General features: G+C 48.7%; 2 protein-coding genes across 15 annotated transcripts in view; both read right to left on the bottom strand.

Moving 5' to 3' along the window:
* DOP1B (DOP1 leucine zipper like protein B) overlaps window positions 1-6178 on the bottom strand; it is a 134498-nt gene extending 128320 nt beyond the window's left edge. For all 14 annotated transcript variants that reach the window (XR_014825162.1, XR_014825163.1, XR_014825159.1 and 11 more), the window contains exon 1: window positions 6014-6178. The gene's annotated coding sequence lies outside the window, so the exon portion shown is untranslated. The remainder of the gene's footprint in view (window positions 1-6013) is intronic.
* Window positions 6179-13776: 7598 nt separating this feature from the next.
* CBR3 (carbonyl reductase 3) lies at window positions 13777-23532 on the bottom strand. The gene is given in 3 exon segments (NM_001244732.1): window positions 13777-14263; window positions 21318-21425; window positions 23096-23532. Coding segments are annotated over 3 exon segments (834 nt in total). The 5' UTR covers window positions 23385-23532; the 3' UTR covers window positions 13777-13826.
* Window positions 23533-24244: the final 712 nt, after the last annotated feature.

Raw genomic sequence — 24244 nt, 5'->3', positions numbered from 1 at the left:
TCCGATTGGACCCCTAGCCTGGGAACCTCCATAGGCCGCAATTGTGGCCCTAAAAAAAAAAAGCAAAAAAAAAAAAAAAAATCTGACGGTCAACCAGTCAATCTATTCAAACAGGTTGTAGCTCTGAAGAGCATGCCACAAGATGAGGAAAGGTCATTTCCTTGACCTGTCACTAAGCTCCATACTCTGATGTTTTCTCAAAAGTGGTGCCTTAGGGCTCCCATTCGTTCCCCCTTTACTCTATGTCTGATTAAGGTCCATTTAAAGTGCTCCCTTGTCCACACTAAGGGAACCCTCATTCTGCACAGAGCAGCACTATAATTCCCGGTCTCCCCTGCAGCTAGGTGACCATGTGACAGCACTGCACAATGACGTGCCAGTGGAAGCTAGTGGTGGGGACTCCTCTGGTCTTTTATCCCTTACTCTTCTCCTTCTTTCTGCCTGGAAGAAAGGTTTGATGTTGGAGCTGAAGCCACATTTTTACAGCCAAGAGGAAAGAGCCACCTTTAGGGCATGACTCTGCACATAAGTGGAAAGAGGGGCTGGAGTCTGGAATGGCTTTTTAAGCCAACTCTGGATGCTCTGCTTTCTAATTTTTTATGTGCATGACTCTAATTTAATTTTTTATGTGCAAGACTCTGCACATAAGTGGAAAGAGGGGCTAGGGTCCAGAATGGCTTTTTCAACCAACTCTGGATGCTCTGCCTCTGGACTTACTGTTTTCTGCACATAAAAGCTAATTTGTTGAAGCTGATGTGCAATCAAGCTTTCTGTTACTCACAACCCAACACAATCCTGATTGATTCATGAGCCGAAGTAATATTCCTCTAGTAGGAAGCTGAATCGAGGGATAGAGCAATGGTAATATGATTAAATCCACGAACTGGAGTTAGTTTGCCAACCAAGTTGCATGCTGCCATCCAATAAAAAGGCAAATATCATAGAAGAAACTCAGCTGAGGGACAACATAATCCTTAAGCCTGATTCTCATTTATTGGCCACGGCAACGTTGCAAGACTTCCACGATGTCGCCAAATTGGCTTTCTGATCACTCTGAGCTCACTCCGGGCTTCTCAAGGCCAACACAAGCTTCAAGTGGCCAACGTCGGTGGGCTCTGCTTCCTCATTCACCTCAAGAGGACCATGCCGCTGACCACTTCCTTCTAGAAACTGCCTGTCAGCCCACACTCCTCTGGCCCACGCGCCTAGGTTGGTTCCTACTGACACCTCTGCTGTGCCTTCTCTGCAGGCTCATCCTTCTCCTTTTTTTTTTTTTTTTTTTTTTTTGTCTTTTTGCCATTTCTTGGGCTGCTCCCGTGGCATATGGAGGTTCGCAGGCTAGGGGTCGAATCAGAGCTGTAGCCACCAGCCTATACCAGAGCCTCAGCAACTCGGGATCCGAGCCGTGTCTGTGACCTACACCACAGCTCACGGCAACGCCGGATCCTTAACCCACTGAGCAAGGTGAGGGATCGAACCCTCAACCTCATGGTCCCTAGGTGGATTTGTTAATCACTGCACCACGACGGGACCTCCTCATCCTTGTGTTCATGATTTCCAAATGCTGGTCATTCATCCTGGCACCAAGCTTGGGCTCACTCTCCATCTCCCTCTTCCTCTCCCTCCTCCCCCTCAGTGATGTGTCTCCCATTCCTGCAACTTATAAATACCATCTTCACGCTGATGACCACAGATTTACTACCGCCCCAACCTCCCCCTCCAAGGCCCAAACTCATGCATGCATCTCCTTGACTTCACTACCTGGATCAGGCCCAAGTACCTCAAACTGGGGGCATCCCAAGCGAGACTCTCGAGTGTCCAGAAACAAAATGTGGCCCAGCCTATGATGGTGCTACCAACAACAACAAGGAACAAAGTCCTGAATGTGCTACAATTTGAATGAAGCTGGAAAACACAAGCTTAGTGGGAGAAGCTCATCACAACGGGGCATACGTTGTATAACACCATTTATATTAAATGTGCAGAACAGGCCCGTCTGAAGAGGTGGCAGGCATATTCGTGAGTGCCTAGGCTGGGGAGCGGGAACACACAGTAACTGCAAATGGACACAAGGGATCTTTGGGGCAGGGGGGCAGTCATGGGAAGCTGCTAATACTGGATTATGGCGATGGCTACACATCTCTGTATACTTACCAAAACTCACTGAACAGTATACTTGAATAGATTTTATGATCTGTAAGTTATACGTCAATAATACTTAAAAAAAAAAATCCTCTTCTGGAGTTTCCGTTGTGGCACAGTGGTTAACAAATCCGACTAGGAACCATGAGGTTGCGGGTTGGATCCCTGGCCTTGCTCAGTGGGTTAAGGATCCGGCATTGCCGTGAGCCATGTTGTAGGTCACAGATGCAGCTCGGATCCCGAGTTGCTGTGGCTCTGGCATAGGCCAGCGTCTACAGCTCTGATTAGACTCCTAGCCTGGGAACCTCCATATGCTGCAGGAGCGGCCCTAGAAAAGGCAAAAAGACAGGAAAAAAAAAAAAACAAAAAAACAAAAAAACCCTCTTCTGGAGTTCCCTTCATAGCTCAGTGGTTAATGAACCCGACTACCCAACTAGAATCCAAGAGGATTCGGGTTTGATCCCTGGCTTTGCTCAGTGGTTAAGGATCTGGCATTGCCATGAGCATCTGGCATTGCTGTGGCTGTGGTGTAGGCTGGCAGCTACATCTTTGATTGGACCCCTAGCTTGGGAACCTCCATATGCTATGGGCGAAGCCCTAAAAGGCAAAAAAAAAAAAAAAAAAAAAGAAAAAAATCCTCTACTTTTTTTTTTTTGCCTGCACCCATGGCAGGTGGATGTTTCAGGCCAGGGGTCGAACCGGCAGCACAGCAGTGACAACGGTGGGTCCTTAACCAGCTGCGCCACCATGGAACTCAAAAAAACCCACGACCCTTGATTCTCTCTGCTCGACACGCTCCTTCTCTGGTCCTCCTTTCCTCAGAGAGCGGCCCCGCCACCTATGAGACTTTTGCCATCATCCTGGCCTCTTCCTTCCCTTCACCTGCCACACTCGAGTCATGGTGGCCCTTCTGCCAAAATACCTGTGGACTCTGCCCTGTACAAACCACCTTTCTCCTGCAAGCTTGCAGACGCTTCCTAAGGGGTCTCCTTCACTCCTGCCCCTCTCCAATGTACTTTCACACAGCTTTCCGAGTCCCCTTAAAACACTTTTCTACCATGTTTAAACGCTTCCCCTTAAATCTATAGTGAGTCCACACGGCCCCCATCCCCAATCCACTCATGGCCTGCAAGGCTCCACCTGCCTCTCTCCTCAGGGCACTCTGCTTGTCCTAAGACAGGCTCTCGCCACGCTACCACAGAGCCTTTGCATGTGCTGGGCCTTGCTGCAAAAATACACTGTAGTCTGCAATGCACCCACAGAATAAGACTGCCTGCTCACTTGCGGAAAGGCCCATCCCCTTTTCTGAAATAACAGCTTTCATACTTTTGAGAATACTGATTTTGCCAAGTAAAGACAGAATTTAGGACATCCCCACAGTCCGTAATTGTTCTTAATGCCAGGAAATGTACAGTTCTGAAACCCCATGTCTCTGCAATACTCCACACAGTCTGTTCGCTGTAGCAGGAGTCTGGGGAAAGATGCATGAACAAGGCAGGGGTCCAGTCTCACAGCTCAGAGCCTCTAAAAGGGGACATCTCCAAACACAATTCTGATTTAATGTGGCACACACAGTGACGGAGGGCGGGCTGATGTAACAGAGGGATGCTGGCAAGAAGGGCCGAGGAAGCCCAACTGCCAGCAGAGAAGTCCTCAAAGTCCACAGGTGTGGATGCTTCTTAGCAGGAAGAGAGCCTGGTCAGTGATAACATGTGTGTTTAGGAGGTGGGGTGGCGAAGGGACACCACTGCTCATAGCAAGGAAAGTGTCAGCCAGGTAAGAGCAGGTAATGAGCAGTTCAGGTTACTATGGGATGGAAGAAGACAATACTATTCCCTATTACAGCACAGGAGAGAAGTTTGGAAATAGTCATTCAAGCAAGCTCTCTTTTCTCTTTTTTTTGTGTTTTGTCCTTTTAGGGCTGCATCCGCAGCATATGGAGGTTCCCAGGCTAGGGGTCTAATTGGAGCTGTTGCTGCTGGCCTCCGCCAGGGCCACAGCAATGCCAGATCCAAGCCTCATCTGTGACCTACACCACAGCTCATGGCAACGCCAGATCTTTAACCCACTGAGGGAGGCCAGGGATCGAAACCTCAACCTCATGGTTCCTAGTCAGATTCATTTTCACTGCGCCACGATGGGAACTCCTCTTTTCTTTTCTTTACAGGGCCACACCTGCAGCATATGGAAGTTCCCGGGCTAGGGGTCAAATCAGAGCTGCAGCTGCCGGCCTACGCCACAGCCACAGCAACCTTGGATCCAAACTGCATCTGTGACCTACGCTGAAGTCTGTGGCAACCAGGCAAGATATTCTATTTCTAAATACAGGGCACTCGATACTGTGCTACTGAGCAAGTTTTCTGGTAGGCTTGGTGAATCCATCACTTATGCATGTATTTCTCTCATGCAACACACAAGTCCTAAGAGATCGGTGTTATCAACCTCCAAATGAGGGTATTGGGAATCAGAAAACTGCCAGGGGTCACACAGCAAGCAACTGGCAGAAATAGGATTCTGGCTCAGCCAGGTGGCACAACTGAGTAGGTATAGAGCCTCACCTATATTACCCTACAGGTAAATTAATAGTGCAGCCCTTACAGAGCTCTTTTGACAATAATTTTGCAATCTATTCTGGATATCTTTTCTGTGAGAGGTTCAATAGCTCAGTAAAACTGATAAGAATTCTACAGCCTGGTAACAATTAGATACACAGGGGAAGAGTAGTATAAACAAGCCTATCAGAGCATATGTATCCGCCCAAAAAAAGGCAAATGTCAGCAGGAAATGGCTCACCTTATCCATTCTTAATTTCTTAGAAAAACAAATTCGAGTGAAAAGCCAACCAGCTAGATCCAACACAAGTTAATTTAAAAGATGTTTGCGTGAAAGACCATTTCTGAGTTAGATGAAAACACAAAAAACTGTCAAACAGTCACTCTCCACAATTGGGGACACTTATCAATAGATAATGATCCTTAGTCTCCAGCACAGAAAGGCTCATCTGCAATTGGCTTAATCAACTCTAGGGCATATTATTTTGAGTCGGGTCTTTCAGGGTGGTAATTAAATTGTAGTGGAAAAAAATGCAAGACACGAATGGGGGCAAGATTTGGGGGGAGAGGAGCGCCTCCACTGGCTTACCAAAAAAATCCTACAAAGGTTCTCCCACTGTAGGACAGCTGTCCCAGGTTAAGGAAACACCTGCGGGTAACAGCCTTCATAAGCAGCTGCGGTGAGGTGCTCAAGGACCAGCCAGGGCGGCAGCAGCCTGCAATCCTGCCAGACGCAGGGGCCAGGAGGGCAGGCAGAGCGCGCACTGCGGCTCGAATCCCTTCTGGGGACGGTCTGAAAGACTCGGGGTGGGGGGGTGGGAGGTGGTCCCTTAACAGAAAAGCCATTATCTTATAAAGGTCTCGATCCCCAAACCTGCTCCCCAACAGGACTGCGGGCAAACAAAGCCGCAGCTTCAACATCCGCCGCTGAGGTGAGAAGCGGGAAGGCGGTGACCCACCTGACCTCCACCTGCCAGAGGAGAGGCCGCGTCGGCCCGGCCGCTCTTCCTTCGCCTCGGGGAGCCAGGGAACTGGCAGGGGACCCCATTCAGCCTCCCGGGCTGCCCCTTGGGGGTCCTGGGCCGGAGCCCACGCCCACTCGGGGCCTCGTTAGGGCAGCCCCCGCACTGCAGCAGTGTGCGCCGCGGGTCCGGGCAGTGCTCGGGGGGAACCACCACCTGCACGCCAAGACCGCCTCACCGCGCTGCCCGAACCCTGTGCACCCGGGGGAAACGCCCCTGACGCTCGCGGGCCCGCAGGAGGAGACGCCCCGGTTCCCTCGGCTTCGCCTGGCGGCCGAGGGCGCGGGCCCGACTTACCGGGGGTGGCGGCCTTTCTCGGCGGGCTCGCCGAAGGGAGGCGCGGAAGAGCCGACCTGCACACGACTGGTAGAGCCGTGGGCAGCTGCGGCACGGCGAAGAGCCGAGACCGCGGAGGAAGCGCCGCGTCGGAGCCCCAGCCGCCGCGGCTCCAGGACACTGGGCGGGCTGGGAGGCGGATCTTCGGCGCGTGGGGGCGGGGCCATGGGGCGGGCTCTTGGCGCGTGGGGCGTGGCCTATGAGGGCGTGGCCTATGAGGGCTGGGTCGAGAAGCAGACCCTCGGCTCATGGGGGCGGGGCCAAGGGAGGGGGTCCTCTGCAGGCAGGACCGGGCAGACCTGGGAGGCGTGTCCTCGGCGCACGGGGGCGGGGCCAAGGGAGAACCCTCAGTGCGTAGGGCAGAGCCGAGGGCGCATCCTCGACGCTCGGGGCAGGGCCGGGAGGCGGGCCCTTGACTTGGGGGCGGGACCAGAAGACGGTACCGAAGCAAGCGGGGCGGGCCCTGGGGGCGCGTCCTCAGCGCGCGGGGGAGGGTCCTAGGTGCCCACTCCCCAGCGTCAGGCTTCCACCCCACCCTTCCGCCGCTTTCCCTCAGTGGGCGCCGCTCACTGCCTGAACAGCTAGGTCCCGCCCTCGCCACGGGTCTGCTCCTGGGAAGGTCTAACACAGGTGGGCAGGATGGCTCCGCCCCTCACCTGGGCCTTTCTTCACCCCTCCAATCTCATACACCCAAATAGAAAGGGACATCGGTCAGTGAATCGGCCTGCCCAAGGAGAGGTTTGGAGTTACAAAGACAGCCGTTGGACTCAAGAAAGATGGGGCTGGTGGCACTGAGACATGGGGACCACACCCAAACCCTCGGGGAGGTAGCGGAACGAACCCTTCCCTACAAGCTCTGACCACAGCAGGTTTAGGGACCCTGGCTAAGGTGCCTCAGCCGCACGGGCCACACTTTTCTGACCCTCGGCATCAGAGGAAAGAGTTTAGCTATGTGGGCTCTGGCTCAGAAAAGAGACCCGCATCAAGTCTAAATGGGATTTCTATTTTCGGATAAGCTCTAACCTCTTCCTCTCATCCTCAAGAGCCTTTGGATCTGGACAGTCCAGACCGAACCTGGCCTGACTGCTGCAGAGCAAGATGCACCTTGATGACAGGAATCAGACAAAGTTCACCTGATATCCTGCTTGCACCTGCTGGGGCTCTCAGCCAACCAAAGCAGTGCCATCTGTTGGTTGAGGTTGTGATTTCTCCAAGCGGCCTCTTAACAGTTTAACCCCTCACCATTCCTTAGGAATTTTCAGATCTAGTCTGGGGTTCGTGAATGCTAGGCCATCCATGAAAGAGTTGAGGGTGGTGAGCATAGGGTGTCCACAAACATGTTGAAATTGTGTAGAATATTTAGTGTAAGTGTATATTTTCTGGAGAAAGAGTATATAGTTTGTATCAAATCCCCAAGAGGATCTATTGCTTCCCCCAAAACACCAAGAATATTCGAATAGTTTGGGATGTTGAACCTCTGGCCCAACCAGGCTGCTGCTACTGCTGCTTTTATTTATTTATGGCTGCACTGGTGATGTATGCAAGTTCTGGGGCCAAGAATTGAATCTGAGCCACAGCTGTGAACTATAGAAATGCCAGATCCTTAACCTGATTTCAGAGAGAGCAGTGAGTGATGCTTTGAAGCAAGATCTTAATTCTCTGCTCAGGAATTGAACCTAGGCAGCCTGGATGAACACCACAAATCCTAGCCACTAGAATCGTCAGAGACTAAAGCAGAATTGCCTTGATTCTTGCCTCCTGTTGAGAGCAAGAATGTTTCGAGGAGGCAAAGACCATAAAAACAGGTATAGAATTTATTGTTAGAAACACAGTACAACATGTGGGAGAGCATGCAGAGAAGTAGTCTATTTACCTAAGGCAGAAGCAAAGCAGTAATACACACTCAAAGGAGGAATGCGGCTGTAGGTGTCCCCCTGAATGAGGAGCACGCCAGGGAGGTGACTTCAGTCATTTATATAGGACAGTTCTTCCAGGTCTTTGTTTTCCTTTAGCCAATTATCTTGTTTTATTTCTCACACCTGACCAGACCCAGGCCCCTCCCGGATATGTGTGAGCCTCTTGTGGCCAAGACGGATTCCAGAGCAAAGGGTGATGGGACAGTTATCAGGACATATTGTGGCCTAGCACCCCCCCCCCCTTTTTGGCCCCAGGAGTCTTTTGGTGCATGTGTAGTTGGGTCTCCTTGACCCCCGGAGTGATGGATGTGGTCGTCTTATCTTTTTACTCCAGCAGAGCTTAGCTCCTGCCATTAACTTTCCCCTTGATGTGTCAAAGAGAAGTAAGGCCCGGTTTCCTCAGCCCAACACGTCCCAGCTGTTAAGACTTAGTCCAGGGGTCATCTACCTCCTACCTCAAACCCACTGTGTCACAGTGGGAACTCCGCAGCCGGGCTTGTGATTCTGATTCCGTCTCCATCCATTTGGCATGTGACGAGTGTCCCAGATGCCCTCTAATGGTCAATTTTTAGGGATGGTCTTAAAGTAGAAACAGAGGAAAACTGTTTGAAGGACTGAGAATTTGGCAGGAAAAAGAATTTCATGAAAGTTGATTTCCTAATGAAGATGTGATAAGCTCCATTTTTACAAAAACAAAGTTGACAAACAGGTGTTTCTTTTCTTCCTTTTTTTTTTTAGGTTCCTCAAATCCCACCACTGCATTGAACTAATAGAGATTAAAAAACCTACTTAGGAGCTCCCCCTGTGGTGCAGTGGGTTAAAGGACCTGGCCTTGCCACAGCTGCAGCTTGGGTTAGATCCCTGGCCGAGGAACTGCCATATATTGTCAGTGAGGCAAAAAAAAAAAAAAAAAAAAAAAAAAATTCTTGTACTGACCATGAAGAGAGAAGGAGTCTGTGCCAAAGTCACCATGTACAACTGTGTTGTAATGCATCTATATAAAATAATATATGTAATGTGCCTTGTGGTTGGGTTCCTTAGTGGTAAAGAACACCAGGTGTGTGGGAGGTTAATTGAAATGAACTTTGACAAATAAAGGTACTGTAAACCCTTTAAAGAACAACTCCGTTTATAATTAGGGTTGACAGTAAATGTACAACACTAAGATCTGAAAGTTTTTTCTTACGAGAAATCTGTTTACCTTGGCCAAGTTTTCTAGTCACCCTTGATCTCCCGAGCTGTGTTTAAGACATGTAAATCGGGTAGGTTCCTTGCGAAATAATACTCAAACTAATTAGGGCACTTCAGATGTAATTTAAATCAGAACGTTACCCCTTTGAGCAATAAAGAAGGCATTATAAATCAGAGGAAATGGGGGAGTTCCCACCGTGGCGCAGCAGCAACGAATCGACTAGGAACCATGAGGGCAGGCTGGATCCCTGGCCTTGCTCAGTGGGTTAAGGATCCCACATTCCCGTGAGCTGTGGTGTAGGTCACAGACGAGGCTCAGATCCTGAATTGCTGTGGCCCTGGCGTAGGCTGGTGGCTAAAGTTCCGATTGGACCCTAGCTTGGAAACCTCCATATGAATGGTCCACCTACTGGGGAGATTGGTAGGTAAGTGCATGTTGAATTTCTGTGTGCCAGCAATGGTGACCCTCTAAGCTCATCTCTTCTCCATCCTTGTGGTTAGAAGTCTTTTGTTGTCTTGTATTTGACGCTGTGCCCACTTTGTGGTTGACTTGCCGTAACAAGTAAACCTCTGTCAGCAGAGTCATTATCACCTGTTTCATCTCCACACCGTGTCACTGTTCAGGCTCTTGGGCTATCCCAATCCTATTGCAGGTCAGTAGGGGAGGGAGAAGTCTTAGGGCTGGGTCTAAAGCCAATGCTGTGTGTGGGCTTCCCATAGGTGTCAGCCTAGAAAAGTGTATCACAGAGAAGCTGATGTGGACAGGATCACTGGCCCCATCTGGTGCCTAAAAAAACACATTATAGGAGATAATCCATGTAAAATATACCACTTTAAAACCATACTACCTTTATTCACTTTCTGGAATAATTTACATAGAGATCTCTGGTTTGGAGATCAAATAACCATATAGCTTACAAATCTCTTAGATTCACTAAAGCGTCTCCCTTAATTTTTACACCAGGAGAGTCGCTTGTGGTCTGCAGACTCATAGTAGTGAAGCTGGACGTTCCAAGAGCTGGGCACCAAGAATTTTGCAGTCAAACAGTCCTGGATACAACCCTGACTCTTGGCTCTTAGCTGTGTGATCTTGGGCAAGTTAATCAGCCTCTCCAAGCTTTTATTTTCCTCACGTGAAAAATGAATTTTGGGAGTTCCTGCTGTGGCTCAGTGGTAATGAATTAGACTAGTATCCATGAGGACGTGGCTTCGATCCCTGGCCTTGCTCATTGGGTTAAGGATCCAGCATTGCCTTGAGCTGTGGTGTAGGCCATCAGCTGTAGCTCCCATTCGACCCCTAGCCTGGAACTTCTGTATGCTGCATGTGCAGCTCTAAAAAACAGAAAGAAAGAAAAATGACTTTAATACCTGTCTCAGGAGTTTCCTGGTGGCTCAGTGGCATTGTCACTACTGTAGCACAGGTTTGATCCCTGTCCTGGGCAACTCTGCATGGCAAAAAAACAAAAAACAAAAAATCTGTCTTAAAGGACTGATGTGAGACTTATGTTAAATAATATTGGGAAACGATTAAGCATGATAATATAGCCTGAAATGCCATGGGTTCTCAATTCATGATTTCTTTTTTCTCCTGATTCCAAGACTGTTTTGTTTTTTTTCCCCTTTAGAGCATACTATGGAACATTTTTATGCACTTCTATTAGATTCTTTTTGGTTGCAAAATACGACAAGCCACTTCCAACTAGCTTAAGGAAAAGGGACACAGGAATATCTTGTAACATCTCTTAGATCCTGGGATCTCAGGGATGCTCTGAGGCTGGGGAATGGATACCACCCTGGGAAGGGGTGGTCTCCCTTTGGGTTGTTCTCTAGCTGCCTCTCTTGAGAGTGAGTCAGTTGCTTCCCTCTCTGGCTGTGCCTGGTTCCCTCTGCTGCTTGGGCTGCATGGAGTGAGATGTGGCTGCTCACAGTAGCAGCTCTGAGCTTTCCCTGATCCAGCCCAGCTGGTCCTGTCCAGAGGAAGGGTCTACCGCTGGCAGTCAACAGGGGACAATGTCACCTTGGGGCTGCCACAGCTGTAAACATAGGGAATAAGCAGGGCTGGGTGGGGGTAGTAGATAATTCTTGGGAAGAGGTGCCGGCCAGACCACCCAATGGTCTGGCCCCCTATGACCTTTCCACAAAAATGAGAAATGCCCTTCTGATCAACAGGTTTCCATTAAGGGTCTTCTAAATGGACTACATGCTGATCCAAAGGGTGTCAAGGTGGGATATAGCTAGAGACAAAAAAATGAAGGAATGAAAGGGACTGGCCTGTTTTCTCATGCGTTTCCTGTTTATGACTCCACCAGGCAGAACTTGAAATTTCTCCACAGTCTTTGTGCTTCTGCCCATCTTTGGCAAGAGTCTGGAAGAAGTCCAGAGTGTGAAAGGTATTTAGGAAACTTACTGAAAGCCATTAAAATGTTTTTGGAACCAGACAAGTCATTAAAATGTCTTAGGAGCTATGGTCCAAGTCGAATGTAAGAGCATGCTGGCTTTAAGCAGGCAACATGGAGATTGGCTAAAGGAAGTGAAATCATTCTGGGTGGGATTCAGATTTCCCTCTACCCAAAGTGGATGGAAGAGTGACATGAGGGTGTGAGAGCCAAATGGACCCTGGGCCATACTGCCATCGCACGTCAGAGAGTAGAAAAAAATAAATAACTTGCACTCTGTCATAGACCAGAAATACCAGTGTCAGCTGCATTGTCCTGGTCCCCTAAGTTAATGAAACCTTGAGCTTTTCCATACTTTGCTGATCTCCAAAAGGAAAACAGAATTATCCCTTATTTCTGCAATGCCGTTGTCAGGAGATTGAGGTTTATGGTCGCAATCAAGTCACAAGGTTGCTGTTTCCTGCTGTGGACCCATCACAAACTTGGTAAATTTGTGTTTCTTTCCTTTGTATTTTGTGTTTTGTGGATGGTGCACCTGTTGCATTTTTGTTGTTTGACTGGCCATTCCTTCTGAAGTCTTCCTTGCAAACTTTATTTATTTTTTTATCAGTGCACCTGCTACATGGGAAGTTCCCAGGGTAGGGGTGAAATTGGAGCTGCAGCTGTTGGCTTATGCCAGAGCCTGTGGCAACAAGGAATCCTTAACTCAATGAGTGAGGCCCAGGATGGAACCTACATTTTTACCCACACTATTTTGTACAATTCAGATACCATGTTGCTGAGCCACAAGGGGAACTCAAGCAAACTTTCTTTGCAAGTGTATTTCTTCTTTTCCTTAAGATCCTTTTGCATCCAAGCTTTTTGCTTTTGTTTTGTTTGGTTTTGTTTTGGCTATGCCCTTGACATGTGGAATTTCCCAGGCCAGGGATTGAACCTGTGCCACAGTAATGACCTGAGCCACAGCAGTGACAACACCAAATCTGGCACAAGAGAACTTATCCAAGTCTTTTTTCCTCAGGGGATAACCCGAACCCAGGAGGCTAGTTGCAAAACCAATTCTATTTGAAAGCAGAGAAGTTGCCTCTTGTCAGCAAGACTACAGACAGGGCTCAGGGAGGCATCTGAAAAAGCACCCCCAGCTGTGGCTCAGAAGGATGAAGAATAGGTTAAGGAGAAAACATCTGCATATGTCAGAGCAAAGAGGCGATCTGGACAAGGTTGCTCAGGCAGGAATAAGATGGAAAGAGTGGCAGGGCAACCTCAAAAACCCTCTGGGTAGAACACAATGCAAATTCCAAATGGAAAACCCAGGATGGAAGGGACCATGACCCAAGAAAACAAGGACATTCTTCCCAAGTTCTTCAAGCCATACCACTTCTTAAGGGTGAGATCCACTTTAAATGTACTCAAATACAAGAAAATCAATGGGGGAGTTCTCTTGCGATGCAGCAGGTTAAGGATATGGCATTGTCACTGTAGCAGCCTGTGTCACTGCTGTGGTGTAGACTCCATCCCTGGCCTGGGAAATTTTGCATGCCATGGGCATGGCTGAAAAAAAAAAGGAACAGGATAAATTGTCATCTTTATAGAGTTGACAACTGAGAAAAAGCAAGGGACAGCTGGAACATGGCTGGGACCTGCTTCACAGCCCTGAGACCTCTCACTAGACTAGTGGTTTTCTAAGTGCCATCCTAATACCAGCAGCCCCTGGGAATTTGTTAGAAATGCACGCTCTTGGGCCCCAATTCTGGGCAATGGTTTAACACACCCTCCAGGTGAATGTGATACCTTCTTTCTCTTCTTTTTTTTTTTTTTTTTTTGTTAAGGGCCACACATATAGCATGTGGAAGTTCCCAGGCTAGGGGTCGAATCAGAGCTGCAGCTGAGGCCTACACCACAGCCATGGCAATGCAGAATTCAAGTTGCTTCTGTGATCCACACCACAGCTCATGGCAATGCCTTAACCCACTGAGTGAGGCCAGGGATCGAACCCGCATCCTCATGGATACTAATCAGGTTCTTAGCCTGCTGAGCCACGACATAAACTCCTGATGCCCTCTAATATTTGCAAACCACTGGACTAGGTACATCTCCCTCTCAGGATAGAGTCTGGGCAGAGCAAAATTACTCATCTTGATTCCAGAACAAGACCATCCCGCACAGAGAGATTCTACTTGATGCTCCCCAAGGACGGAAATGAAATCTCACCACAACATCCAAATGCATTCATTCATTCCCCATTTATTAAGCATCAAGTGCCAAAGCAGACGTTCACCAGTTTTGGATGACTTTGTCACGGACCAGCTGGCCCTGAGGCTCGGTGGCATCCGGAGGCAGGAGGGCCAGGTAGACAGGAGTGACAGCCCCCTCCTCCACAGTCTCGAAGCCCTGTCCCCCCGTCATGTCCGTCTTCACCCACCCCGGGCAGCAGGCGTTCAGCAGAATCCTGTCCGCTTTTCTCTTCTCATCCAGACGCTGGGCCAGAATCCTCGATAAGACGGTGACCCCCAGTTTGGACACCCCATAAGCCGAGCTGGGCCAGCCTTCCCTCTCATGCACCTCATTTTTTGCATCCTCCACAAACTTTTTCATGAGGTCCACCAGGTCTTCCTCTGTGAGTGCCTCACACCGGAACTTCTCCTGCAGATCCTCGCTGCAGTTTTCAAGGGCTTTGGAACCCAGCAAACTACTGATATTCACCACTCTGCCTGAAACCAAATGACACAAGTGTGGAAGCAGGTCACAAAGAAACGGTCATGGGTTGATGATTGACAAACATGTGGTTGAGTCATGGGGAAGGTTTAATTCCTGATTTAAAAAATGACTCCAGAAGGCATATTAAAAAAAAAAAAAAAAGGCAAAACAAAACCCAAGGAGTTCCCACTGTGGCTCTGTGGGTTAAGGACTGACGTCTATTAGGATGCAGGTTCCACCCCTGGTCTTGTTCAGTGGGTTAAGGATCCAGTATTGCCATAAGCTGCAGAGTAGGTTGCCAATGCAGCTTGAATCCAGTGTTGCTGTGGCTGTGGTGTATGCTGCAGCTGCAGCTCTGACTTGACCCTGGGAACTTCTATATGCTGTAGAAAAAAAAAAAAAAAAAAACCCTCCAAAAAGTCATTCAAAAATGACTCAAGAGGGCACCAGTGGGTTTTTCGGGGTTTTTTTTTTTGGTTTGTTTTTTTGTTTTTGTCTTTTTAGGGCCGCACCCGCAGCATATGGAGGTTCCCAGGCTAGGGGTCTGATCAGAGCTGTAGCTGCCAAGCCTACGCCAGAGCCACAACAACGCCAGATCCGAGCCGTGTCTGCAAACTACACCACAGCTCACGGCAACACCGGATCCTTAACCCACTGAGCAAGGCCAGGGATCGAACCCGCAACCACATGGTTCTTAGTTGGATTTGTTTCCGCTGTGCCACAGTGGGAACTCCAGCGGTGGGGTTTAACTTTTTGTCTCTTGTTCTCCCCAAAGGACACATTTCCATCATTAACAGGTGCTAAAGGGCAGTGATTCCCCATTAGGTGAGCAGGAGGTAGGTCTCTAGCAGAATCAGCAGGTAGTTTTGTGACACACCCCCTCCCCCGCACATACACTCTAGGTGCTTGTGAACTTGCTTTCCTGGGGAAGGCCCCTTCACCTTTAGATTAAAGCTCCCTATTGGTCGGCACAATTTCCTAGGGTGGTGGGGCCACCTCTGTGTCACTGGGTGCCAAAATTGGGGTCAGGTAATCCCTTGGGATGACCCTGTTCATCCTTAATCATGGATACTGTGACATGTGGAACAGGTTGATTCTCCATCCTAGTTTTCATTCTCATTGTTTGTTTGTTTTTTTGGCCACAGTGTATGGCAGCTTGATGTGGGATCTCAGTTCCAAGACCAGGGATTGAACCCAGGCCACAGAGGTGAAAGTGCTGAGTCCTAACCACTAGACCACCAGGGAGTTCTGCTCATTGCTTTTCTAGCCCATAGTTAACAAAGAAACATAATTAGTTAATGAGTTCATCTTGACTTTAACCATGATTCACAGCCACTAAAGAGGCAGATCTGCCCGTTAAATATGCAGGCCCCAAACTATAAAACAGTTTGAAACATTGGTGGAAATCCAGGAAGTGTGAATTTACACATTTTGTCCAACTCAAAAAGCATCACATGTGGGGGGATTCTTTTCTCACATTTTATCCTGAATCCATATTCTCTGCATCCGATAGGACAACTGGATTTTGTTTGATTTTCTGAGTGGCCTTCCCCACGGGTACACATTTAGGGGGACACACACCTATTGGATACTGTTGTGGGCCCAGCCTCATATGGAGATGCCTCACTTGGTCCTTGCACACAAGCCTTTCATGTAGACCCCAGGTACCCAAGACTCTTCAGTATTTTCTTTCCTTCCTTCTCTCTCTCTCTCTCTCTCTCTCTCTCTCTCTCTGGTAACACATATTTCTTTCCTAACTTTTAACTGAAAATTTTGCAACCTACAGAAATTTGCAAGAATAGTTTAATAAACACCCGTGTCCTTCAGCTGAGTTCTACCAATTGTGGACATCTTGCCACATTTGCTTTCTTTCTCTTAGGGGTAGACAGTATTGTAAATCTTCCCCTTAAACACCGTAGTAGACAGGAGGGAGTTTCCTTCGTGGCTCAGTGCCTAACAAACCCAACTAGGATCCATGAGGATATGGGTTGGAGCCCTGGCCTCGCTCAGTGGGTTAAGGATCTGGCGTTGCCATGAGCTGTGGCGTAGGTCGCAGGTGTAGCTTGGATCCCATGTTGCTGTGGCTGTGGTGTTGGCTAGTAGCTCTAGCTCCGATTCGACCCCTAGCCTGGGAACTTCCATATGTCTTGGGTGTGGCCCTAAAAAGCAAACAAACAAACAAACAAAACACCCAAACAAAAAAACACAACCAAAAACCCCAAAACAAAACACCATAGTATATATAAGTAAGGGCATTCTCTTCCATAACCACAAATGTGACCACACTCAAGACATTTGTCATGGTACAACACTGTTACCTAAGAGTTCCTGCTGTGGCTCAGCAGGAACGAACCTGACTGGTATCCATGAGGATGTGGGTTTGATCCCTGGCTTCACTCAGTGGGTTAAGGATCCAGCGATGCCTCAAGCTGTGGTATAGGCTGCAGAGGAGGCTGGGATCCCAAGTTGCAGTAGCTTTGGAGTAGGCTGGCAGCTGCAGCTCCGATTTGACCCCTAGCCTGGGAACTTTCATATGCTGTGGGCGTGGCCCTAAAAAGCAACAAACAAAAATAAAACAACAACACCCCCCCCAACTATTATCTAGAGTATAGTCCAACAGAGAACAGTCTTGTGGTTGCCAAGGGGGGCAGGGAGGGATGTAGTGGAAGTTTGGGATTAGCAGGTGCAAGCTATTATGTATAGACTGGATAAACAACAAGATCCTACTATATAGTACAGGGGAACTATATTTCATATTCTGGGATAAAACATAATGGAAAAGAGTATGTATATAAAACTGAGTTACTTTGCTGTATATCAAAAATTAACACAACACTGTGAATCAACTATACTTATTTCAATAAACTTTTTAAAAAGTAAAAAAAAAAAAAAGTCCCTATTCCAATGTCCCCAGTTGTCTCAATAATCTTCCTTTATAGGTTTTTTGTTTTCATCCAGGGCCCAATGTGGGATCCTGGATTGCAATTAGTTGTCCTCTGTAGTCTCTTTTAATCGAGAGCAGTTGACAGTGATTTTTTAAAGATTCTGAGTCATTATTTTGTAGTATTGTTCCCAATTTGGATTGGCACGGTTTTTTTTTTTTTTTTTTAATATTAGATTCATGGCAACATTTTGGCCAGGAATCTGCTTCAGCAATTGTTGCCTTCTTCATTACTTTCTAAATAGCTTTGTTCTCAATCACTTGGCTGCTACAAGGAATTAAATTCAAAAGGGAAAGGAAGAAAGAAAACAAAAGCAAAATACAGGAGCTACTCTAGGCCTTCAGTGGAGGTCAAAAAAACCTCCTAAGAGGAGGAGGTGTCCTCTTTGACCTCAGGAACACTCCGGGGGAGAGGCCAAAGAGTGACGCTGCAACAGCTAAGTAGGTCTAATCAGCCCTGAGAAGTGCTGAGCTCACACCATCTCCACCACTCTTTGCTGAGGTCCAGGTGGTCCCCTGGTCCATAACCACTACCACATTCTGGAAAGAATGTGCAGGTGGCGCCCCCTAGTGGCTCAACAGTTGACTAACTTAACTTATTCAGTCTAGGGTTCCAATTAGAGCTACAGCTGTCCACCTACACCACAGCCACAGCAATGCAAGATACAAGCCATGTCTGCGACCTACACCACATCTCACAGCAATGCCAGATCCTTAACCCACTGAGCAAGGCCAGGGAGCAAACCCACAACCACATGGCTCCTAGTTGGATTCGTTTTCACTACATCACAACTGGGAACTCCTTCTTATACACTCAATCTTGAACCAATAAGCAAGTAGGATAACTTTTCAAATTCTTTTTCTTATTTCTTTTTACTGCCACACCTGCAGCATATGGAAGTTCCTGAGTAGGGGTCGAATTGGAGCTGCAGCTGAGGCTTTTACCACAGTCACAGCCACACAGGATCTGAGCCAAATTTGTGACCAATGCCGAAACCTGAGGCAACCCTGGATCCTCAACTCACTGAGCTAAGCCTGGGAACGAACCCACATCCTCACAAACACTATGTTGAGTTCTTAACCCACTGAGCCACAACGGGAACTCCAAATTTATTTTTACTTTTTAATTTTTTAATAATAGTTGATTTATAATGTGCCAATTTCTACTGTACAGCAAAGTACATATATATGTACAGTCATACAAATATATACATTCCTTTTCTTACGTTGTCTTCCACTCATGGTCTATCCCAAGAGACTGGATAAAGATAACTTTCTTTAAAGTGATATTATAAAACTAAATAAAATAAAGAGTGGATTTTAAAATCAGTTTTGGGCAAAAAGACAAAACAAAACAAAACAAAAAACCCGTTTTGTGTGGGGAGAAAGTGACTCCCTACCAAGCAACGGGCAATAATGCTCAGCGTTTTGCCCTCCAGGTAAACATGAGGTTTATTGAAAAGTCATACGTATTCTCACCATGTTGCAAACCAGATTCTCCCTTTGGGAAAGACTGTTACAGAAAACCAGTTATGGACAGTAATTCACTGGCGCTGGGTTGATCCCTGAGTCCCACCCTCCCCAAAGCCTTCTTTAATTTTTCAAAATGGCTTGGTTTCATCATCACTTGAATCCTTCCCTCACTGGAACTAATTATCCTGATTCGATTGAGGGGTGAAGTTAGGAAACTGGATGTGGTTTCCAGTGCCACTGCTACCTGGCTGTGTTCCCTTCTCTGGGCCTCAATTTTCTTCTCTATAAAGTGAAGGTATAGGGGAGTTCCCATCGTGGTGCAGCAGAAACAAATCCGACTAGGAACCATGAAGTTGCGGGTTCGATCCCTGGCCTCTCTCAGTGGGTTAAGGATCCGGCGCTGCCGTGAGCTGTGGTGTAGATCGAAGATGGGGCTTGGATCTGGCATTGCTGTGGCTGTGGCATAGGCCGGTGGCTACAGCTCCGATTAGACCCCTAGCCTGGGAACCTCTATATGCCATGGGTGCGGCCCTAAAAAACAAACAAAAATAATAATAAAGTGAAGGTGTAGCAATGTACGTTTTCTTCAACATCTTGCAGCTTTCAAATTCTAGGATTCTAAAATCCACAGGAAGAAAGCTTCCTGATACTTGGTAAAGGAAGTAAAATAAAAGTAAAATAAAAAAACACATTTATTTATGCTTAGATTTGCATTTAAAAAGTCCATTCCCAGAGTTTCTGTTGTTCCTGACTCAACATAGTGTCCGTGACGTTTCAGGTTCAATCCCTGGCCTTGATCAGCAGGTTAAGTATCCGGTGTTACTGCAGCCTGCAGTGTAGGTTGCAGATGTGGTTCGGATCCAGTGTTGCTGCGGTTTGTGGTGTAGGCTGGCAGCTGCAGCTCCGATTTGACCCCTAGCATGGCAACTTTGGTATGCCTCAGGTGCAGCCATAAAAAGAAAACAAAAACGAACCCCCAAACCTCTATCCCCTTAACCCTGGGCACTCACCAACTCCATTGCCCCTGGTCCCATCTTTGAACCAGTACCTGCAACTGTACCGGTGGATTTGCAATGACCTCATCCCACTAAGAAGCCAGTACAGGGAATTACCAGTAGAGGCTGGGAATGTGCAGATGGGTGGAACTCTCACTGCATCATTTTACTTTATTTTTTTAGGGCCACACCTATGGTACATGGAAGTTTCCAGCCTAGGGGTCAAATCAGAGCTGTAGCTGCCGGCCTGCACCACAGCCACAGCCATTCGGGATGCTAGCCACGTCTGCGACCTATATCACAGCTCAGAGCAACGTCAGGGATTGAACCCACATCCTCATGAATACTAGTCGGGCTCATTACCAGTGAGCCACGAAGGGAACTCCCACTATGCATCTTTTATTTATTTATTTAGTCTTTTTAGGGCTGCACCCACAGCATATAGGGGTAGGGGTCTCATTGGAACTGTAGCCGCTGGCTACCTACACCGCAGCTCGCTACAACGCCAGATCCCCAGCCCACTGAGTGAACCCGCAACCTCATGGTTCCTAGTTGGATTTGTTTCTGGTGTGCCACGATGGGAGCTCCTATGCATCTTTTTTGATTTAAGTATTTTTGCCTTAGAGATCAACTTTATTTAAAATGTTAAGAAAAGCACATTTCTAGTACGAACCACAGAGTTCTTCCGAAGAATCACAGTTGACTTCTTGGGAGAGAAGATCCTCTTGGGAGCAAGCCTTCTCTCCCCGCCTAGAGCACACTTGTACCTTACACTGAGGATTCTTTGTCAGCACAGCAATGGTCTCCCCCAGGGGACTCAGTGCTCCATGGACAGGACTGTCCATGCCCACAATGTCACCACTGCATCCCGGGCACCCGCACAAGGCCTAGGTTTTGGCAGGTGCTCAATAAGTATTTGTGGGAGAAGTAATAAAAGTTATTTATCAAATACTTGAAGGTGTAGGCAAGATATTTCTTAATAAAAAACGATTTCTTTTGGATGTTATGAATCAGCTTTACAAAGATTGGTACAAGATGAAAGGACTTTAGGAAAATTCATAGAAATGCTTGAACAGACCCTTTCCCCAGGGCCCAGGTGAGCTCGGTGAGGAGCTGAGAGGGGCTGAACTGCTCAAAGGTGAAAGGCCTTTTGGGATTGCAACACCTTAACATTTTTTTTTTTTTCTTTTTTACTGCTCACCAGTAGCATATGGAAGTTTCCACGCTAGCGGTTGAATCAGAACCGCAGCTGCTGGCCTACACCACAACCATAACCACAGGGGATCTGAGCTGCATCTGCGACCCATGCTTGGGGCCATGCTGGATCCTTAACCCACTTAGTGAGGTGAGGGATCCAATCCGCATCCTCACATGCACTATGTCAGGTTCTCAACCTGCTGAGCCCCAGGGGAAGTTTCACCTTATCATTATAGAGTTGAGTTCACGACATGGGACCCTAGAGCATCTCCAGGTATCATAGATACCTTTCAATAAAGCTAAACTATTCCAGTGAGGAGCTATGAGATACTCTGACAAAATAGAGCTATCTGCGTTTCCTCCACAGAGAAACAGCAGCCCTGGGTGATTCCCGAGGGACAGCCCTGTGGCTGACTCCTTACTGAGGGGAGGCAACTGGACAGTCCACAAAGCTGGACTTACCATGAGGTTTTATGATCGGCAGTAATTCGATGCAGACATTTCTTGTGCCAAAAAAGTTTGTCTTCAGCGTCATCTCAGCTTGAATGTCAAAGGGCGTTGGATCATCAACTTTCAAAAAGAGGAAACAAAGAGAAAGGTCATGCATCACCCCCCACCGTCGAAATTCATAAGATAAAGTGGATATTACTTCTAACGAAGGCAAAACAAGCTAACTTTAAAGTAATTTCAAGGGTTGGCTTTCTGGTAGTGGCACATCGAAAAGGAATCCGACTAGCAGCCACGAGGATGGGGGTTCACTCCTTGCCCTCGCTTGTGGGTTAAGGATCCAGCGTTGCGGAGAGCTGTGGTGTACATCTCAGATGCGGCTCGGATCCTGTGTTGCTGTGCTCGTGGCGACCGGCAACTGTAGCTCTGACTGGACCTCCCCTAGCCTGGGAACCTCCATATGCCCCGTGTGCGGCCATAAAAAGCAAAAACATTCAAGGGCCTCTTAAAACACAGCCGTCTGGTTCCCGACCCCCGAGTTTAGGACCAAGAAGATCTGGCGTGGGGGTCCAGAAAGCACGTTTCTAACGAGTTCCCAGGTGATGCCACAGCCACTGGTCCGCGAGCCACACTTCGAGAACTCTTGGCTTTGATCACTGCTGCTCAATCTCGAACGGGCAGAGGAGGCACCAGGAGAATTCTGTTAAAATGCAAATTATAATTCAAGTGTAGGGCGAGGCTGGAGATTCTGCGATTTCAGTGAGCGCTCAGGGTCACAGGTGCTGCTGGTCGACCGCCCACACGCTGAGGGGCGAGAGCTTCCAGCTGAGGTCAGCGTTCCCCGGTGGTGGGGGAAGCTGGCTATTTATCCGCTGTCGGCTCCAGGTGGGTGTTGGGTACCTCCTGCCCTCGCGTCTAGAAATCCCGCAGACTGAGTTGCCGGTGGGCCGCACTTGCGAAGCCCCAGGCCAAGCGGATGAAGGTTTAACGCTTCACAATGTTTCATTTTCTTGGGTTCTGCCTCTTAGATTTCCCTTCCGCACTAGGTTTGCATGCGACACTGGCCTGTTCATTTCTATCTGCAGCGCATGGAAGATCAATGACTTTCCTACTGGAGTAGTAACTTCTTTGATTCCCGCCCCCTCCCCCCCGGAAGATGCTACTTAAAACCACGCTTATATGTTTGATAACAAACCTAGGTTCTCTGGGGGGTGGGAACCATGCTCGCTTCCTTTGTGCTAGAGCCTATCAAAGCTCTCGATTAAACAGACTTAAGTCCACTAACTTGCAAGTGCGCGCTAATCGTGTCTCTGAGATTCACTTCCTGTCCGGAGCAGATGCCGCCCGATATCTATGAATGCGCCTTTTCATGGAAAGCGAAAGCCCGGCAAGCTTGGAGCTTGGAGACCCTTCTCTGAGAAAATGTTTCTTGCATTAGAAAACTGATGAGCTTGGCAGGGCGTGGCTCCCTCCCAGGAGACCGATTCTCTTGCAAACCTCAGCAGCTGACGGTCCTGGGAGGGCCCTGGGTTGCTCACTGGCGCGCACAGGCCCGCACAGGCCGGCGGGCGGGCGGGGCGCGCTGTGCCAGGCACCCGGGCGGGTCTTGTGCTAAACGAACAGCTCCAGAGACTCCGTAGAAAACGAAAAACCGCCGCGCGAGGCGAGACCTGAGCGCGTCCCGAGCGGCGGGCGCTGCTTTCCCGATCAATCAAGTGGACGTGTGGGGGGCGCCTGCGGCTCGCTGTCCCGCACCCTGGACGAGCCCGGGGACCTCCCACCCCCTCACCTACTCTTGAAAGCGATGCCCGCGTTGTTGACCAGCACGTTGAGTCCCCCATACTCCTTGCGCAGGAAGTCGCGCAGGGCGCGGATGCTCTGCAGGTCGTCGATGTCCAGCTGGTGGAAACGCGGGCTCAGGCCCTCGGCCTGCAGCTGCTGCACCGCCGCCCGGCCCCGAGCAGCGTCCCGCGAGGTGAGCACCACATCCCCCGAGAACTGCCGGCACAGATCACGCGCGATGGCGAAGCCGATGCCCTTGTTGGCGCCAGTCACCAACGCCACGCGGGTGTAGGACGACATGGCCGGGTGTGGGGCGAGCGGGACCTTTTGGTGGAGAGCTGACTGGGCTGTGGGCCACCGGTTCCGCGCGTTTCGGAGGCTCTGCCAACAGTCAGAGAAGCCAGGAAGAACTGTGTTCTAGGATCCAGTGCTGTGAGTTGCAGAGAATGAGGCTCCGGTCCTCGGTTCCTCCCCTCCTAGGAGGGGCCGCTGTTCCTGAAGGTTTCGTAACGCCCCATTCTCCGGTCCGCCCCCTCCCAGCGCTTCGACCTCCTTTGATCCCGCCTCTAAGCCAAACATTGATCCGCGGGGTGAAGTTGTTCCTGCAAAGCAAAACCGGACGGTGATGGGTCGATAGGGTCTAGAGAGTCACTGCAGTTGGATTGAAGGAACTATTGTAGGAGAACCCAAAAGGAGAAAAACAAATGCTGAGTAATTTTCTTGGGCGTGCGCCCGTGAGCCGCTGCAAAATGAGGGTGTTTGATTTTTCCTTGAATACACTGAAATTATTTCGACACGGTAATTGGATCTCAGGACAGAGATTCCCGTTTCTCGCTTAGGAGATGCGCAAGAGAGGGAATGAGAGAAAAGAGGTCCCGTGAGCAGCTTTGCAGGTGTGGGCAGGTTACCTAGCTCTGTGGGATTCCCAGGGCGCCCCCATGTGGGAGAGAATGTGTATGAAACTCTCACTGTGTGCCAAGCCTCTTAGGAGGCTTTTATTCATTTCACATAACTACTTTGGCTGCGAAGTGTGTGCATTTTAGGTTTATCCAAGGAGGTTACATATGTGTGTGTGTGTGTATAATTTTTTTTCCTTCCGGTGAAATCTCTGTTCTCACGAAGTTCAACTGAATACAAATCGCCAAAGAGTGTCATGGTGT

Source organism: Sus scrofa, chromosome 13 (assembly GCF_054392235.1).
Source record: "Sus scrofa isolate SSC_HxYL_T2T_F1_AM1 chromosome 13, Sscrofa_HxYL_maternal_Yorkshire_Landrace_v2.0, whole genome shotgun sequence".
Lineage (NCBI taxonomy): Eukaryota > Metazoa > Chordata > Mammalia > Artiodactyla > Suidae > Sus > Sus scrofa.
This window is presented reverse-complemented; position numbering and strand designations above follow the sequence as displayed.